At 34.9% G+C, this 16315-nt stretch overlaps 1 protein-coding gene across 6 annotated transcripts in view; it reads right to left on the bottom strand.

The window, feature by feature from the left end:
- The window catches only part of LRPPRC (leucine rich pentatricopeptide repeat containing), an 87412-nt gene that overhangs the window by 4259 nt on the left and 66838 nt on the right, over positions 1 to 16315 (bottom strand). For 4 of the 6 annotated variants that reach the window (XM_023747298.1, XM_023747301.1, XM_023747312.1 and 1 more), the window contains 6 exons: positions 13816 to 13942; positions 8538 to 8626; positions 4923 to 5127; positions 3290 to 3429; positions 3022 to 3137; positions 572 to 646 (listed from right to left, as the gene is read on the bottom strand). In XM_023747298.1, coding sequence (XP_023603066.1) covers positions 572 to 646; positions 3022 to 3137; positions 3290 to 3429; positions 4923 to 5127; positions 8538 to 8626; positions 13816 to 13942 — 752 coding nt within the window. Of the gene's footprint in view, positions 1 to 571; positions 647 to 3021; positions 3138 to 3289; positions 3430 to 4922; positions 5128 to 8537; positions 8627 to 10478; positions 10608 to 13815; positions 13943 to 16315 lie in introns of those variants that run through there. The other 2 variants (XM_023747305.1, XR_002827148.1) reach the window with 2 other exon arrangements.

The following is a 16315-nucleotide window of genomic DNA, read 5'->3' as shown; positions in this document are numbered from 1 at the left end:
CGAACCTACCAGATGGTTAAAAATGGCCTGTGATGAGGGGAATGTTTCTGCACACTGTTACACGTACCAAGTGACCTAAGCAACAGGATTTTTATCTCCTGTTTCTCTGGACCCTTCCTGGGGGCTCCTAATGCATAACTATGTGCATAGAGCATTCACTGCATGAACTTGTTTTGCGTTTCCAGTTCAACTAAGGAGCCACACCAACTTTCTATCAACATTTAAATATATATTTTATTGATTTTTTACAGAGAGGAAGGGAGAGGGATAGAGAGCCAGAAACATCGATGAGAGAGAAACATCGATCAGCTGCCTCCTGCACACCTCCCACTGGGGATGTGCCCGCAACCAAGGTACATGCCCTTGACTGGAATCGAACCCAGGGCCCCTCAGTCCGCAGGCCAATGCTCTATTCACGGAGTCAAACCGGTTAGGGCATCTATCAACATTTAAAAATGTAAACAAGTACAGACAAGTAAAGTCTTCGATCTTCAGTGTTTTTAGATCAGGCCCTGAAGCAACAAGACTGGCTTATAGCATCATTGACTTGTCAGCAAGTTAAGCACAGTACCTTTCCTGGCCTCCGAGAACTCCTCATAAAGAACACCACGAAAATTGGGGTTTGCTCGGCAATTGCACCACATCTCTAAAAATGGAAACATTACTCAGTAAGTGAAGGTTTCTGATAAACAAGCAGACCAAGGCAATTATTTCCAATTAAGAAAGTTCACAATAATACAGTAATGTATCATAGGAGGGCCTAGTAGTCGACCAATATTTTTAAGGCAAGAAAAAAGAACCATGTCAAGCTTTTGTGATTGCTACCCTTGGGATTGCAAGTATAAAAGTTTGTTTAAAAAGACAAGGAAAAAATTAAACTAGTGCTTCAACAAACCACAGAATAAGGTTTAGGACTGCAAAGAAAGAGGAAAAAAAGAAACACTACTCCTCTCCAATTATACTGCCAAGCATTCACAAGTGAGCTAGGGATCATAAGGTTAATTATACATTTAATAAGGTGTCAGGGAGATAACTGCTCGTTTCTTTATAAAAATTAAAATGTACAAAGCAAGTTCTCTTTAAAGTATAATTACCTACACTTATGCATACAAAAGGACTGATTTCAATCTCTCTATTTTATAAAAGGCTTTCATTGCGACAGTCAGTGCTTGAGAGAGACAAAAGTTACACTAAAAAAAAAAAGTTTATATGACAGACCAGATAAATCAAGTGTCTACCCAATCTTAGATGCAACAGTAAAATCAAATGTGGCAAGACAATATTTTAGTTCACACTCTTCGTAGATGTCATTCCTTAAGTTTCTAAAAGCTCATTCCTCTTTCAAAGCTTTAAAACATTGTCAATACGAAAACGAATAGTATAAAAAGAACTTCTGGGGACACACAGAACATTTACATTATAAACTGATGTTTTCGACATCTGTGAATAAAGTATTCTTCGGCACAGTAAGTATAATCTTTTACTGTTTGACAAGCAGGTAAAGGATGGGTAAAGGCTTTATCATTTGAAACCTCAGTCTACTGAAGGGATGAAAACGAAAAGACTGCTGTTGTTGCCTAACACTCAGCGGTCACGAAGAGCTGCTAGGCAGGCCGCTGTGGCTGAATGCAGCTCCGAGGGCAGCAGGCTCCCACCCCAGGTGCTGTCAGCCTTGAAAGATTCTGGCTCAGAACAAGCTGGTAGAGGAAATAACAAGTGCCACCCTTCTAAAGAACAATCAAAATAATGTGTTAAAATTGAACAAATACTACCACATGTATAATTAGATATGCAAATACCCCTAGTAGGTACACTGAGAAATGTACATACAAAGATAAAGCATTCGAGTTTATTTCTTTCAAGAGAGAACCTGAAATATTAAAGGCAGGAAGATTAAACAATTCCTGAAATCCCTATCATAAACTTCCTTTTCTGTTTTGTTGTTTTTTTGTTTGTTTGTGTTTTTTTTTTGAAGGTAAAGAAACCAAACCAAACAACAGAATTTTCAATTAACTGAAATTTCTCTCTGGCCAGAAAAAGTACAAAAGCCTTAGAGACAGTGCCAACTTACACTTTTTACAAAACTGTTAACAGAGATATTTCTCAGGCATACCTCTTAAAAATGGCTTGGATTCTACTGTCAAACTAGATGAACTTTAAGGATGGAACGAGAGCTCAGGTAAATGGGTAGTTCTATCATCCCTCTCTATTACTTAAAAATCTAAGTGAATATAATATCATTTACTATCAGAAATCGGCCCCAGGCCTCAATCTAACACAGGGAGTCTACACAAACACCGCCGTTGGCAGGATCACGGTGACTGTTTGACTGCCGCCTGCTGGGAAGGGGCTCCGCAGTGGTGCCTGTTTGTGTACATTGCCAGTGGCAGCTCCGATCACCCACTGTTCCCCACTTGGAGCAGCTTTATATTTAGTGCTGCTAAAATAGCAGGAATGCCGCTGTCCCCTTCCCTGAGGATTGCTAATTTAAGTGAGAGTGTGGGCCACAGAGACCTGCATTTGTCGTTTAATGTGTCTGTGACACACAAGTGAATAGAAAGCAAATGCAACTCTTAATAAACCTTGAATAAGGCATGAACATGTTTGAGTGTTCAAGTGAGAAGCGGTACTTGAAAAGCAAACATTTCCTACTTTTTGTTTGCAAACTGTGTTGCCATGGTGATGCACAGTATTTAGAGCATTAGAGAAATTAAAGTAGGAAATCAAAGGAATTGTTACCTATCTGTAGAGAAACATTTGTCTTTAAATCATTTCATCAAAACAAGTCTTCCCTCTGCCCCCTCCCCCCTAAAATCTAAGGACATTTCCAATCTGATTTGGCACAGCATCCCACAATTCACAATCCAGTCCTTATCGTGCAACCTTGACTCACAATGAACTTAAATGTGCTAGCACTACAATTCCATTCTAATATTCTACCACACACTTGCGTCAAGTAATTTCTCAATTTACTTCTCACGAGCCATCAGCCCCACTGCTCCATGTGTGGTGGGTCATTACCTGTAGGAGGGCTCTGGCATCATCCACCTTGCCCGAATCCACAAGCTGAAGGAAAAGGTCAGTGACAGGTTTGTATACTGCAAACTGATTGGCCAATCTCTCTGCCATGATGCTTACTGAAAAAAATGACAGGGAAGAAAAATCTTTCATTTAAACCATCCACCAAAGAAATGTGGTCCAGCCTCACTAGAGAGAAAATGTGGTGCTGTTTTGTGTGTGTGCTTGTTTTTTGTTCTTTTTATAAAAGCAAAAAACACAGCTAACTTACTCTTTTCAAGTGCTGGATCCAACTGCTCCTCTATTACTTTTCTGAATAAGTATGCCAAGCCAAAATACTGGGTTTCCATGGTTTGATTCCCTGAAGTAAGCATATTTTCAATGTTTTCTATTGCAACATCTATGTTATTGCTGTAAAAGAAAGTTGTAGTTGCTTAGAGACAAAATCAAACTACTATATATACAAGCATTATAACTTAAAAAATTGTATCTTAAATATTTAATTTGATTTTGTAGCTCTTTGGATATAAAATAAAAGCTTGTGTAAGTGCTACAACTTTGGCTGTATTATCTACAATGGTCACTACTGCATAAAGTAAAGTTAATATGCATCATCTCAGTATTCTTAAAGATGCTGATGATGTCTTTAAAAGGTGTACTTTCAAATCTCTCAACCCATAGTCACCATGATTTTTTTTTCTGTCAGGTATTATAGAACATTTGAAAAATATTCAATTTATACTAAAATTATCAGAAAAAAGTATCTTCACACTTTACATTAAAAATTCAATTACATAGCCTTATTTAACAAGTTACAGTAAAAGAATTATCTTTATAACTTTTTGGGTAAGGTTCTCTTTAGTTGCTGCTTTACAGTTATGGCACTCCAAATAATTTTATGTTGAAATTATTACCTAAAACATAACAATTCTCTAACTAAAAATGAACACCCATTACAATAAATTTTTCTTACAGGTCTTAGTTAGAAAAATTATTCACTAGTAAATAAAAACATATTCTCCACATCATATAAAACTGTGTTTATATGATAACATTTAAAAATTCATCTGCTCTTACTTGGATAATTTCCTTGAACTTAACAAAATCACATTTTCTCATTAAAGGGAAAGTTTAAAGTTCTATTGGGGAAATAGTTTTAAAAGGGAAAACAAAACACAACATCTTCGCCCAAAGATATAGAAACAAAAAAAAACCACCTAAAATACACAAACGTTACATTTTAGTATCATAACCCATTATATAATATATGTAAGATTAACTACTAAAGAACATTTTCTTCTAAAGGCCTGAAGAGGTCAATTCCATAATTATCCTCATGAATTTTGAACTTGAGAAAGTTAATAAAAATCAAGTTACTTCTTTCTACAGTGGTGATTCTCACAAGGAATCTAGAGTTGGTGGTAAGAGAATCACCTCTATATCCCTCCTTTTTTGTGGAGCTGTAATGACAGGGTGGATGGTAGGAGGGTGGGAAAAGAGAAACTCCTATTTCTAACAAGCTTGCTGGGCCTTCTATTTCACAATGTTCTAGTAGACTGTCACCCTCAGTGTTGCTGGCAATCAATGAATTCATTTTTCACTTCTGTAACAACGTGTTTCCACAAGGGCCTGGTCTGTATGAATGAGAACAGTCAGCAACTGTGAAACAAATTTTACGAATTTGATAAATGTTCTTTATTCTGATTTAATTTAAAGCTAACACACATTTCATAATGTATAATACAGAATTCCCAAACAGTTAGAGAATGATCAGCAACTGGCGTCAATATTTCCTCTTCAGTTGATATGGTTTCTAATAGCTTTAAAAAGTTTTAAAAGGTAGTATTAGAGGTAATGCTCCTCCCAGCATTTGATGGAGAAAAAGAAAGCTTGAAAATACTCACTTCTTTATTTGTGCCAAAGCAATGTTATTGATGAAAACCATATTTGAAAGTCCAATCAACTCTTCGAGTCCATTTACCATCTTCTGAATTGCTTGTATGCTTTCTAAATCACCCTTCAAAGCACACGCCTGAATCAGGCGGGTCACTGCTATCTTAGAAGGTGTCTGCCCCTGATCCAAGGCCGTCTTTAGCATTGTTAGAGCCTCTACAATAGAAGACCAGGTGACAGAGTTTTTCTTATATTAACCATAATGACTTTAATGCACTTTGAAAACCAGCTTTTAAATATAAACACCAAATGGCTATAGACAAAAAGCTATGAATAATTTATCCTAGATTACAGAAAATATTAACACTTTATAAAAAACCTAAAAAATGACAATTTATTTGACTACCTATAAGATAGAGACCAGAGAAATGTCTTCTTTAAGTCACAGAAAATACAAATGCTATTGAAAGAATGTGGGTACCATTCTGGGAAAACATTTAGTGACTAATTTCAAGGAAGTTAACAAGTTCAGAGAAATATAAATAAGAATTTTAAAAATTAAAATTTCCAAAAATACGTAATTTCTACTATATTTATACTTTCCCACACTTTATTATGCTCAAAGATTAGATGATTATCAAATCTTCTAATATTCCAAAGATTCTTTCTTGAAAACAGTATCTTTTTCTAGTCCAAACAGGATCAATCATGCAAAAGCAGCCAAACTGAAACATTCAACTTTCACACTAGCAGACTTATTTTACACTACTGAATAATATCTTGTAGATAGTTTCTTGCACTCATTTTTCTAAGAAAATAAAACTCACCAGATTCCCATAGATATAGCCACAGGAGTTTTTTTTTTCTTAAGTATCATACTTAACATTACCTGATTATGGATACATTTAGAACATCCTTCTGATTTAATAACTCGTGCAAGTGTAGTGAAATCATTATATTAAATAAAGTGGTGGATAGAGGGAAAATATAATACTTAGCATAACAATTAACACTACTACCAAAAAAAAACCTTCACAGCTTACAGCAATTAAAGCAATGTAACCTAGACAGAACTAAGACTCTCAAAGCAGCTTTCCAAATAAGGAGAACCTTTCTTTTACAGAAGAATGGGGAAAGAGTAATAATTAAAGTCTATTAAAAGTGATACAGTGAAAAGACAATGAATTCGGTGTTTATTACTGAATAAACAATTTATAATAACTCCAAATCTCAGTGATTCTCAAATGGGGAAAAGAGGAAACAGGTAGTTTAAAAGGCATATTCAATAAAATTTTATAAATATGTACATATAGGAAACAAAAAATGTTATTAATGTTATAGAAAATAAGCCTGATAACATCTTTTTAACTGGTGGTCATACACAGATAATTTCAGGATATTCTTATTAACTAAGAATATTGTCAGCTAAGGAGGATTTTTCCACCAGTGAATTAAAATAATAACAAAAATAAGATAACGATGATGATGATGATAGTAACTAGCATTTATTGAGCTTTAACTACATTTGTTGAGCCTTTACTACATGCCAGGCACAGTAGTAAGCAACTACACTCACAACTACCCAAGGACCAATTTTACAGGTGAGAAACAGAGGCAGAGAGTTTAAATAATTTGCCCAAGGTCATATTGCTAGACACTAACCCAAGGACCTAACCACCTCACAGGCTGCATCAATGAATGCACATGCGCATGACAGTGGAGGATCGAGGAGAAGAGATCACATCATATCTACCCAAAAGGAGTATGGGACTTTAGAACCTAAATCATATTCCCAGGACCTGCCTTCTCTACAGTTTATGACTTAAGAGACAATAAAAATCGGTACCTATCCACATCCGATCCTTTTCACTCTCACCTAATTTATTAGTCATATTGATTATATTGCAACATGTATCAACTATTAATATTCCAAAACAGTATTCGCTTATAAAATTAGATTAAAATGGAATTGACTTTATTTTTCTTCCTGTTTTAGATGAGATTGAGAAAAAGAAACCTGAAAAAGAGAAGAGGATTTTAAAAATTGGGAGCTCAGTCATAGAGCAAAATAAAGACATGGGGGCAGTGCCAACACCATTCCCATCCTTGCCCATATCAGTTTAACAATAGTAAGTCTGTGGTGAGGCACAGGAGGTGGCTCATAGCTCCTGCTCTCAGCCAACTTCCAGTTCAACTGAATAGCTGAGATGTGAAAATTACATGTCAAAGTTTCTTATGGTTTCTCCAGGGTATCTAACAATATAAGTAGGGGGTAGTAGTCAAGTTAAATTCAGTTCAGGTTCAGCTCAAAAATTAATCCCTTGAAATTAAAAAAGTGTTTTATTCTTATCTTCGTGCCTACAGATATATATATAAACTAAAATACCAATTTGACAAAAAGCCTTTTTTGAAAATGAAAGCTTTTCAAATATTAAAAACAAGCCCTACAACACTCAATTATGACTTAAGGCTGTCCAAAAAGACTGTGTAGGCTGGCCCTGCCTGTGGACTGCTGAGGTGAAAATTTTGCAAAGGGAAAATCATCACTTACATAGTCCGTCCCAATCAATTAGGAAGACATCTAAAGATCAGCACATCTAGGTATTACAGACAACATTAACGCTACACAATCAGAGAGCAACTTTCTCTGAGGGATATGACATTATTTAATAAACACACAAGTGAGGAATAACATCATTATTACAGACTGAGGAAGAAATAGGTAACATATTGAATAGTTAAAAGCTTTTTTCAACATTCCTTAAAGATTTCCTAAGTGAGTTTTGTCATACTGGCAAAACTATGGTGTTACTATACTGACTACAATTCAAATGTAAACCTAACCGTAAAAAGATGCTTACTTAAATTTAAGATTCATCATTTTCCCCCAGGGGAGCGCATTCATAAGACCTCCAGATCCAAACCCATTCTTCAGCAAACCCATAAACAGCTTCTACCACACAAGCGGCCCCTATCCCAATCCTCCCCAAAGTCATCTCTACATCTTTCTGGTATTATCCTCTTAATATTTATTTAAAAACTCTAAATTCCAAACTACAAACAAACACCACATTTTATTACTGATGGTATTATGAACTATTAAAAAAGTATTAGATTAAGTTTTAAAAATCAATATTATAATCATTTGGTGCACAATCCCACACATTTAACACTCAATTTAACTCATTTGCTATCTCACACACAACCAACACAATATGCAAGAAACAACTGCTGGGAATTGTTTCAGATGCTCTAAAGTAAAGTATGTTAATTTCCAAAGCAAAGTGACTTGTGCTGTGAATTTTAACGCACTTGAAAGCCTGTACTTTCTCTCATTCTGGAACACAAATTTTGCATGTCTGAAGAGCTGTGATTCATCTTAAGAAAACCCATCTTGTGTTAAATGGAATGGAAACTGGACTAAGTGGTCAAATGACAAGTACATTCATATTCAAGCTGTATTATAAATGCATGTACAGTAATTTACGTCTCTCAGCTACCACAAAAGGCTCTTGATAAGCAGGTAATTTGCTAAATGGACTCCTTTATCCAAGTATTCGAAGGGCGTTACAAGAAAAATCTGCAGAGGCATTAATGTGACGTAAAGGTCAAGCATTGTGACATACCTTTCAAATAATCCCGCCTAACTTGCGTTATGATGAGGAGGCTGTTGGCAGCATCGTTCAGTGTGAAGCCCTTGATGTGGGTCTCAGCGCTAAAAGAAGCAGACATTTAGAAAGGAATTACTGACATGCTTCTGATACGATAATAAATGGTTGAGCACCAAGGTGAAATTATAAAAACTACTGTTCGTATGTTAAAAATATTGCTGCAAAATATCGACCTGGAGACAGCTTTTGTGTTATCCTGTCAATGGTTATAGAAGGATAATTTTTTTTTGCATTCTGACAGATGACAAAGTTGGAAATGAGCAACAAAAGAAACAAAGTACAAGATTTTTTTTAAACAATCGGTTCAGATTCTTGAATGCTGACATATTAGATGACTAAAATAACTGCATGCCCTGCATTGTTCTGCTGTATCCTAAGCTGGATCCCTTTTCCTCTTTTTCCTACATTCACCATAATTATAAAATGTAAAACTATTCTTTCGGCAACAAAAATGAACACTTATTTTCAGCACTGTATATTTTAAACATAAACTAAAGCATATTACTAACTAACCTCATATCACTTGGTTGATTAATTTTTAAATTGCTGTCATCATACAGTTTTTAAAGGTGAACATACTGTAGAACTAAAACCATTGTTACATTAAAATTTAAAATTTCACACAACAATCTTGTCCTGGACTTAAAAATTTAAAACAACCCCAACTTTTTAAAACCCAAGAGCAAAAAATTGCTTTACTTATGATTAAAACCTACAGGATTTAAAAAACAAACAAACCCTAGTCAGGGATGATTTCTGTTTGCTACACTGTTTGTACATCTCCTGTGATGAAATTTCAGCATCCCCAGGGCTCACCACCCGATTAGGAAATCTCCACAGGTCAAAAAGAGCAAAAGCAATTGCTGCCATTTGCCTTATCAAGCTCAGTGATGATCTTGCTGCCAACAACCTCAGCCTGCCGACGTGGGCAGGTTTCGAGAACAGCAGGGTCACTGCTAAATTGTTCTCGTCAATCCCAAGAAAATCCTCCAAAGACACAGTGATGTGCCCATCCTCTGTCACTTCCAGCCACTGGGGTTCACCCCTGCAGCCCCCCTCACCCCCAGACGCAGGATTTTCTTATCCCCCAACCGATCCTCTTAATCCCTCCAAAGCACCCACTGCTCAGTTTAACGCTTTTCCTTTGTACCATCTGCCAAAGCTCTTAAGTCAACAACTCCTGCAGGAGACTATAAACTGCCTAAAATAAAGGATTTACTTTCTCAATCTTTAGCATGATTAAATAAACAGTAGACGCTATTAAAATTAAGCTCACTTCTTATGCCAACATTATTACATGTATTATACTATACTTACTTGAAAATACTACCTAAAATTTATTAAAATCATGAGGTAGCAAAAGTTCTCTTTTAAGGACATCAAGTGTGAATTATAAACCTTTCGAAAACCTCAAAACACAGAACATTTTCTTTCCCACCTTGTGAAGCTACCTATTCAATACAAATATTAAAGTGAGATAAATAGGAAGACAAAAACTCTGTGCAGTTCCAGTATATACCGAACACTTAATATTTTTACATAGTAGAAACAATCAATCACATCAAGTATATTCCAAACTGGCAAAAGGAAAAAACACTGCCCTAACCAGTTTGGCTCAGCGGATAGAGCGTCGGCCTGCGGACTCAAGGGTCCCAGGTTCGATTCCTGTCAAGGGCATGTACCTTGGTTGTGGGCACATCCCCAGTGGGGAGTGTGCAGGAGGCAGCTGATCGATGTTTCTCTCTCATCGATGTTTCTCTCTATCCCTCTCCCTTCCTCTCCGTAAAAAAAATCAATAAAATATATATATATTTTTTTTAAAAGAAAACTACGAAAAGTTACTGGCAGAGATCTTTGAATTGGACTCATTCATACAATACAATTAAAGAAGTTTACTTCTGTTCCATAGTTTTGATCTTTCCTTTTGAAAAACCATCTAGTCCAGGACTGTCAAATCAAACTTCCTGTGATGATAGGATATTTTTATCCGTGTTGTCCAACAGGGCAGCCACTAACCACATGTGGCTAAATGTGATAGAGGAATGGAAATAATTATATTTAATTTTAATTAATTTAAATTTAAACAAGCACATATGGCTACAGTGGCTATTGGGTTGAACAACACAGAATTCTAGGTGTTTTCATTTTTAGAACTGCCAAAGGAAGTAACTACAAAGGATAAAGGGCATAGATCTTTTAACTTACAATCAACTGCAAAAATTAATATCTTAACCAAAGATGATAGTACTGTAGGGAGCGTTTCATCTTAAGAGATTTCAGAGTAACAACAAGGTCTAGTATTATACTTATATAACAAACACAGAACATTAGTTGGTGATTATAATTTATCTCAGTTTGGATAACAACTAGCCAACCCAGTAAAAACCATCAGTGAATTATTTAACACTATTTCTAGATAGAATGAAATAAGAAGCTGGTAGGAACAAGAGAAAACAAAGTGCTATTCTTGAAAGATAAAGTAGTGCAACTGCTAAGAATTTCCTAAGAAAACAGTTTAATGTTATCAGATATTTTATTTTTATTAATTTCTTATTTACTGATTTGAGAGACAGACAGACATTGACTTGTTCCATTCATTTATGCATTCATTGGTTGATTCTTGTATGTCCCCTGACCCGGACTGAACCTACAACCTTGGCATATCAGGATGACGCTCTAACCACCAGAGTAATCCATCCAAGGCCATTAGACATTTTAACAATAATTTATATCCCTTACTGTTCTCTGAATAAGCAGTTCCACTCCCTTGAAATAGTTCACTATACCTAAAGTTTCGTGTTGAAACATAAAGAAAAGTTATAATTCTAACTAAAAGTGAAAAAAATTTGTTTCCTTTCAAAGTTTTAAAGGCAGCTATTGCCGATACTTTTAGGTTCTATTACTAGTTGGGAAGATTAAATGACCTTGTGAATAAAACTGAAAAAAATCTCATTAGAGGTCAATTGAATCTGCAACACATTAGTGACAGCAAAAGTATAGCAACGACAAAGACTGCACTTTCTATTAGTTCATAGGAAAGACTGAACAAGTGGCATTGTGTAGGTCATTATAGCAACAGACTGCTATTTGACTGCTATTAACTGAGAGTAACAGCAGAAAAAGGGCAAGGGATACTGCTTCTTGCTATGTGGCTCACTTGGTTACACCATTATTATAATAAAGATGCCTATAAAACAAAGCAACAATTCTTTTTACTATAATCATAGATACAGAGCTAGAAGGGCCTCATGTTGTCAATAAACCAGGAAATGAATCCAGAGAAGTTAGGTGACAATCCTTTAGTAATATAGTTAGAGAATTGGAACTACAACTTCCACTTCTGAATTTCCAGTCCAGAGTTATTTTCAGTGTAGACCTAACCCACAATACAATTCTTCATAGTTACATAAAACATTTTATTGATCCAAGGGAAAGGATGTGCATCCAATCCTCAGATCAGGTGCCTCTGGGCATTCTAAGGCTTTGCATCTAGGATTCTCTTAGGCCCACACAGCTACACAAGGAAGGTAGCTGTGTAATAATGGAATAAAGCATAATAAAAAGATAATAGTGACCACAAGAGTATAGAAAGGCTTCACAAGATCTATAGCGGGAGGGAAGGAAAAAAGATAAACTTACATTTTACAGGTTGTGGACATAAGAGGAAACAGAAGGGCTGTGCTTATAACCATTGTCTTGGTCAGCAGCTTGCATACTTGTTTGATCAAGTTTATACAACACATACCAATGCATAAATATGTAAATGCACATATAATTAAAATAAACTATCACAAAATATTTTTAGTACATAAAGTGCTTTGATATTTTATATTCTATTTCATTTTTTAAAATGTTGGTTCTGTCCCATTATATACACTCTATGACCCACTAACTGGTTAAAACTCGTTTGAAAAACTGCTTGTGAAAATGGTCTTCAGCGAAGGCATGCACACTGTGTGAATGCTCGGGTGAGCCAAGAAAATGTTTAAACCTTTCTATTTAAAACTTATCCTTTATTCCTTTATGTTTTATGATATACTTACATGTGAGACATTAATACAATTCACTATTAATGGTATGTGATCAAAATGTTTAAGATGTGAGTCTTGAATCTCTGGGTGTTCAGTAAAATGCAGACTGCTGATCAGCTGAATCAGAGCCTCTGCATGGAGGGAATCTTTTTATGTTATGCTACCAGAATCTGAGGTTCGCTGTTCTAGAACAAGTCCGGTTAAAATAAAAAATTATCATCTGTGCTTTTGGAAAGTATTTTAGAGGTCTTTTAAACCAACCCCAGGATTAAAAGTTTTTAAGTTTTCCTTCTTTGCTTCTATCCACCCACTTTTTCATACCCAACTCTCCATATAAATGCTCCTCTATTTTTCCCACTCTCCTTCCTCCCAAATAACTGTTGCTTCAGAATGCCATTGATTATAATGGGTAGTGTCGGGAGAGACTGTAGATAATAATTTCCTGAGAAAAGTAATTTTAGGAAAAAACCTACACCCTCTTGATGACTTCAATGGTTACAGATGACAGGATGTTGTTCACTGTCAAATTTTCTAAGTCACTAACTGAGGATACAGTGAGTATTCTTAAAATAGGTAATTTACTTAGCAACTGAGTATTTTTATCTAGGAAACTAGCCAGAGAGACAAAACCACTACCATCACCAATCAGACTAAAAACAAATAAAAATCATACAAAAAACACAACAGAAGGGGGGGAAAATGTATTTAAGATGCGTTGAGCACCTATATTTTCTCTACTTCGCTAATCCCTTTCAATATCTAGCAGAAATCTTTAATGTGAATATTATTATGCACTCATCATAGGAGAGAAACTGAGGTTCAGATTGGGAGGTAGTTTTTCAAAGGTCATAGAGCTTTCAAGTAAGATTCAAACCCTTCGTTATGCCAGGCTGCTCCTACCACAAAAGGTGCGTGGATCTAGCTGCTGAACAAGAAACAGAACATGATACAAATTACTTTTCTGTCTATGGGTACCATAAATGAGTTATGAGGTTACACAACATAAATAAAAGGTACTGCACTACGTAGGGCCAGAAAAGGTTGCATAATTTATAGGTTTAAAAAACCCATAAAATTAGAAAACCACTTCATATGATTTTTGTGGGTAGTTGAGAAACCGTTACAATACATCATTAGAAAAATCCTTAATAACAGATGGTATTTTTTAAAGTTAGAGGTATAATAAATGGACTAATACTTACAAATTTTTCACTTGCATTGCTTGTGTAAAGCTATCCTTTATCAACAGTAATTTTATAAGATTGTTGTAAGTTTCACTGTCAAACACAACATCTTGCTTTTGTGCTTTCAGGAAAATATTATATGCATCTATGAAGAAAGTAAAACAACAAAAATGAGACGGCATCATTCTAAAGTGGCAAAGAGGAGGGGGGAGAAAAACGAAAACATAGCCCTAAACCCACATATTTGTTTCTTTTAAATTTTACCAACTATACAGAGACATATACACTGCTCATGCAAGCAGATGCTATCTCTCTTCTAATCTTTAAAATACAAAGTGAGTTTGGAAAACTACTACCTAATCCAAATGGATGATACTTGAAAGGGCCTTCTTTTAAAGTTATTTTTCATATTCGCTTTCAAAAGTCAATGAATTATTTTCATGCCATTAAAATTAGAAACAGCTCTTCTGAATTTGTCAAAAGATACCAGTTTGAAGTAAACTGCAAAATGTGTCTTAAAGTCCAAATAAAGCAGAGGTATAATTTAGATTGAGGGGAGCAAAAGATTCATTTTAAAGCAATCTTTAATCTATAAGTGGGTGGTTACAATGGTTAACACTTCCACACAATAGCATTAAAGTGAATATAGCCTATAATTCTAAAATTAGGAGATCAAATTATTTGGCTGCGACAGGACTTATACAAAAACATACAATTTTCAAATATACAGATATCTAACAAGTAAACTAAGCAACATTTGTTTGACTGATTAACAGTTTTATTTCACTTGTTCACAATAACTGTCAGTGAATGAAAAGATGTTACCAAAAGAGAAGTATCTACACTTTTCAGTCACTTACTTTTCTGAAATAAAATTGCCTGGCTATAAACATCCAACTGAAACTACAATCCACTCTCTGGTGTGTATAAACAAATCACAATAAAGATTGGCATAACTGAACTGTTAGGTACAACCTTCTATGGATATACTAGAACATACAGCTAGGAATGAACTTGATATTAATGCTCACAAGAACATTCTGAGCTATTTCAGTGTTTCCTAAACAAGCAGAAACCAGGCTTGTATTTATAATTAGGGGATTTTGCATTAGCCCCTCTATTATACTGAAATGACATAACAAAAACTTAGTTATCCTTTCAAGTTAAATTCACAGAAAACAAGAGAGCAAAGGTATGACATTAATATTTGTATCTTAACTAGAAAAGAACGGACTATCACTCAGTACACAATGCATATATTTTCCTTTTAAGGGAGCTAAGAAGTTAAGATGTAACACAAATAGTGTCGACTTTCCAACAAGCATATATAACAGTTCACTAGTTTGCTGAATGAAAATAAATAATATGTATGATTTGAATATTTAGGATCAATAAAATAATCTAGAAAATCTTACTAGTTGTTTTCTAGAAATTGTAGTCTTCACACAAATTACTATGGCTGTGTTTATTATTTTTCAGTAGTTAAAAGAAAAAAGCATCATTGTAATACACCAAACTCATTGACCACAGTTTGTTTCTGGCATGAGAGTCACACTATCCCTTTAAGTATACCAAACTATCAGAAATTTGATGAAGTGCTAATGCAAGCATTCACTTCTCAAGGTATTCATATTTTGCTAAGCATTCAAATCCAACATATACAAAAAAGTGACTAAAAGCTCTGAAACAATTAACAGGATGAAACCAAATAGGTAAGTGTAAACTGTATACTAAAACTAGAATAGGGAGGTAGCTCTACATTTATAATAAACACTGCATTCATTTAGTTAATTGTTTAAATTTTTTTACTTAAATAAAACAGAAACTTTTAAAAAGACAATACATGAAGGAGTTTTGGAATCTTTAACCAGAAACTATCCACTAACCTTACATTTATCTCAGTTAAGTCAAAACTCCACTAGACCAGTGGTCGGCAAACTCATTAGTCACAGAGCCAAATATCAACAGTACAACGATTGAAATTTCTTTTGAGAGCCAAATTTTTTAAACTATATAGGTAGGTACATTGTTATTAACTTAATTAGGGTACTCCTAAGGCTTAGGAAGAGCCACACTCAAGGGGCCAAAGAGCCGCATGTGGCTCGCAAGCCGCAGTTTGCCGACCACTGCACTAGACTATTTAAGTAGTATTGATAATAATTAATTTTACATTTAGGTTGAAGAGCTGCATGGTGAAAGACTCAAGGATGAATAGACTGGATATGCAGCTATGAAAACTGACTCAGAGAGAATAAAGCTTCTCTGTATGACTGACAGAGCATAGGAGCTTAGCTTATTCGAATTTCATACATTTTATGTTAGTGTCACAAAATTTCTAGTTAAGTCAAGAAATTAAGAGGTTCTATAAATTTCTAAATTAATTTCTTTCTACTGACCAGTACTGAAAACTGTCAATATTAAAACTGAAAACAAAATCTGCTACATATTGGTTGAATTATCATAAACCTTACTTGAAAATCCACACAAAAACTGAAGGACTTAAAGATAATGAATGGTA

The sequence above is a fragment of the Myotis lucifugus genome, unplaced genomic scaffold (genome assembly GCF_000147115.1).
Source record: "Myotis lucifugus unplaced genomic scaffold, Myoluc2.0 scaffold_6, whole genome shotgun sequence".
Lineage (NCBI taxonomy): Eukaryota > Metazoa > Chordata > Mammalia > Chiroptera > Vespertilionidae > Myotis > Myotis lucifugus.
Note: the sequence above shows the minus strand (reverse complement) of the source record. Positions and strands in the feature narration are given on the sequence as shown.